The sequence below is a fragment of the Nematolebias whitei genome, chromosome 2 (genome assembly GCF_014905685.2).
Source record: "Nematolebias whitei isolate Nwh7 chromosome 2, NemWhi1, whole genome shotgun sequence".
Taxonomy (NCBI): Eukaryota; Metazoa; Chordata; class Actinopteri; order Cyprinodontiformes; family Rivulidae; genus Nematolebias; species Nematolebias whitei.
The window spans coordinates 42256368-42259106 of NC_056499.1; the positions used below are offsets into that span (position 1 = coordinate 42256368).

The following is a 2739-nucleotide window of genomic DNA, read 5'->3' on the forward strand; positions in this document are numbered from 1 at the left end:
GTTTCGAGTGATGTGTGGGAGTCAAGAGGAGCAATTATGATGCAGGTTCAGCTCTGAGCTTACACAATCGACACAGAGAGCAACAACACAGCCTAATATAAGTTACAATCCACACAACAGTTCTCAATAAAATTACAGAAACCATTAGAGGAGAAACACACTTTACAAAAAGTCAACCCTGAACACAGAACATTTTCCTTTAAAAACCTCTCAATATTAAAACAATTAAATAAAAATAGTTATAGGAATAAAAAACGATGTGCTATAGGCCACACAGTGGTAAAATGTTTGGCGCCGTCGTCTCACAGTGTGAAGGTAACAGGTTTGATTCCCAACTGTTTTGTGTACCTGTGCACACGTGGGTTTCCTCCAGCAGACCAAAACATGCATGTTAGGTTAACTGGTAATTAAAGTGTCCCTAAGTGTGGGTGAGAGTGAACGCTTGCTTGTCTTTTTGTGGCCCACCTCCCACACAGCGCTGGAGATAGACACCAGCTCCCCCGTGACTCGAAAGGGAAAAAGCAGAATGTGAATGGAAGCGAAAGGTTTTCCCCTTTAAATTGAAATAAAGGACACATTTTACCTGAACAGCTTTCAGCATTGAAAAGGTCTATTTTGCCATAAATCTATGAGCCGAAATAAACAAACCTTTTCATGTTCCCTAAATAATGATGAAAGAAAGCTGGAGCAAGCAGAACACGATTCTCTGTCGAGACAAGAACTGTGGAAGTCCACAAGGAAATAAATAACATCAAACTTCTGCTCAGCAGTCCGTTCATCATGTTTGTTCCTCTCATCAGTTTTCCACGGCCTGCGTCTCTCAGCCTCAGTCGGATGGAAACTTTTCAGTGATGTCCTCCAGGGGGATAACCGTGTACTCTCCGTTACTCCCATTCTCCTTGGGCCCATCTTTGAGCAGGATGGGGAAGGTCTGCATCTCTAGCTCCCTCTTCTGGTTTGAAATGGGAGTTTTGGTTTCAGCCACCTGGTTTGGATGGTTCCACCTGCACAACGAGGGACAGCAGAGATCGATTCGGCGCTTAAAAAGTTATTGTCACACAAAACACGCACACAAAGGGTTTTTCTTTTCTCCTGAAAATTAGGTCTTACTTGTCTCTAGTGGCAATAGCTGCACAAACTGCCACAAGCGCCGCAAGAGCAACAATGAACGCAACAATGATTATCCAGTCTAGACAGGTGAGGGAAAAAACACGTCAGTTTGATTAAATAACTTGAGTAAAGGTTAAACCATTCATTTAATTCAAGTTTCTTTTATTTACCTGGTGTGATGTGGCCTTTGTGCATGTCTGGTTTTTTGTAGTCGTCTCCTGTAAGAAACATGGAAGCAGTCTTACACGTGGCTCTTTCAAAGATAATCAATTGTTTTGCTATAATTATATATAAATAGATATATATTCTCAGTAAGAGGGTTTTTACCATTTGCGAGTTTATCCATTTCGGATACATTTTCCTGCATTAGACGAGATTGAATCTTTTTCTCTCGGAGAGGCTCCTCCAAAGCTCGAGTCTTTGTGGATACTTCTGTTGGCTCGGACGTTGGTGAAGCAGCTGTACTGTCTCTTACAGACTCCGTCGTGGAGGCAGGGCTCTGAGTATGTGAAACGCTCGTGGTTGTAGCTGGAGAGAGTCTACTTCCTCCCTCAGATATTGTAGCAGATTCTGTGGTGCCGCTGCCCTCTGCTAGGAAATCTGTGAACGTCTGCTGTGACGTTTGGATGGTGGTGGCTGATGGAGAAAACCCACTTCCTTCCAATAACATTGTAGAGGACGTGGGGTCAGCACTGCCCTCTGTTTGGAAATCTGTTAATGGTTGATCAGAGACTAGGAATGCTGGGAATCTGTCCATCCCAGGCTGCGTTGTGGGGGTATGAGACACACTCAGAGGTGTAGTGTGAGTGTGTCCACTTCTCTCCATGGATCCACCACTGCCCTCAGCTGTGACATCTAAGGACAACTGTTGGGATGACTGAATGACCACTGGTGTTTTGGGTGTTTCAGTTTTTGGTGGGGAAACCTTTCCGTCCACTCCAGACTCGGTGGTGGTCTGAGCATTTAAACCACTCAGGGCTGTGGGGTGGTCAACAATAAACTCTTCAGCTTTGACCTCATGGTAAATGTCCTCATCGAGCTTAACAGGGATCTGGGTCACACCTACAACAAAGAGACAGGGAAATCCATGGATCAATTTAAGTATTTACCAACCGGATTGGACATGAACAGAAAGGGAAGTCGACTGGGCTTGTTTGATGTCTTACAGCGGGACATAATAGCTTACTTGCTTGGCTGCAAAAACTTGTGTTAGCACGTTTTGCACCCTGCTGTGAGGAGGTGTGGTGAGAGAATAAAGATGATTAACCCGTGAGAATAAATGTGGCTCAACAAAACGGGGTGTAGCCTCATCAAAATGATCGTTTTAACATTTGACACACCTAGTATATCAGACAATTAAGAATGACGAGGCAAAATTTTTTTTAAATATTTTTGTGCCAAGGAGAGATTTGTGCTATTAAAGAAGCAACAAGACAAACCAATTAATTTATTTTGAAATGCATTGCTCACTTACATGTGCATTATGATAGTAAGGTAGTGGCTTGTTTCAACAATTTCCTGCATGATCATTAAAGTTCTATCTTATCTTATCTTATCTTATAATTACAATGTTCTGGGGAAAAAAAGAAATATATATATATATATATATATATATATATATATATATAT

At 42.1% G+C, this 2739-nt stretch overlaps 1 protein-coding gene across 1 annotated transcript; it reads right to left on the bottom strand.

Annotated features, from left to right (window-relative positions):
• Positions 1-602: 602 nt before the first annotated feature.
• Positions 603-2172, bottom strand: LOC119430247 (flocculation protein FLO11; the record flags this gene model as incomplete). The annotated part of the gene is given in 4 exon segments (XM_037697694.1): positions 603-1004; positions 1111-1189; positions 1281-1328; positions 1438-2172. Coding segments are annotated over 4 exon segments (1040 nt in total), but the record flags the coding sequence as incomplete, so codon positions are not given.
• Between the last annotated feature and the right edge of the window lie 567 nt (positions 2173-2739).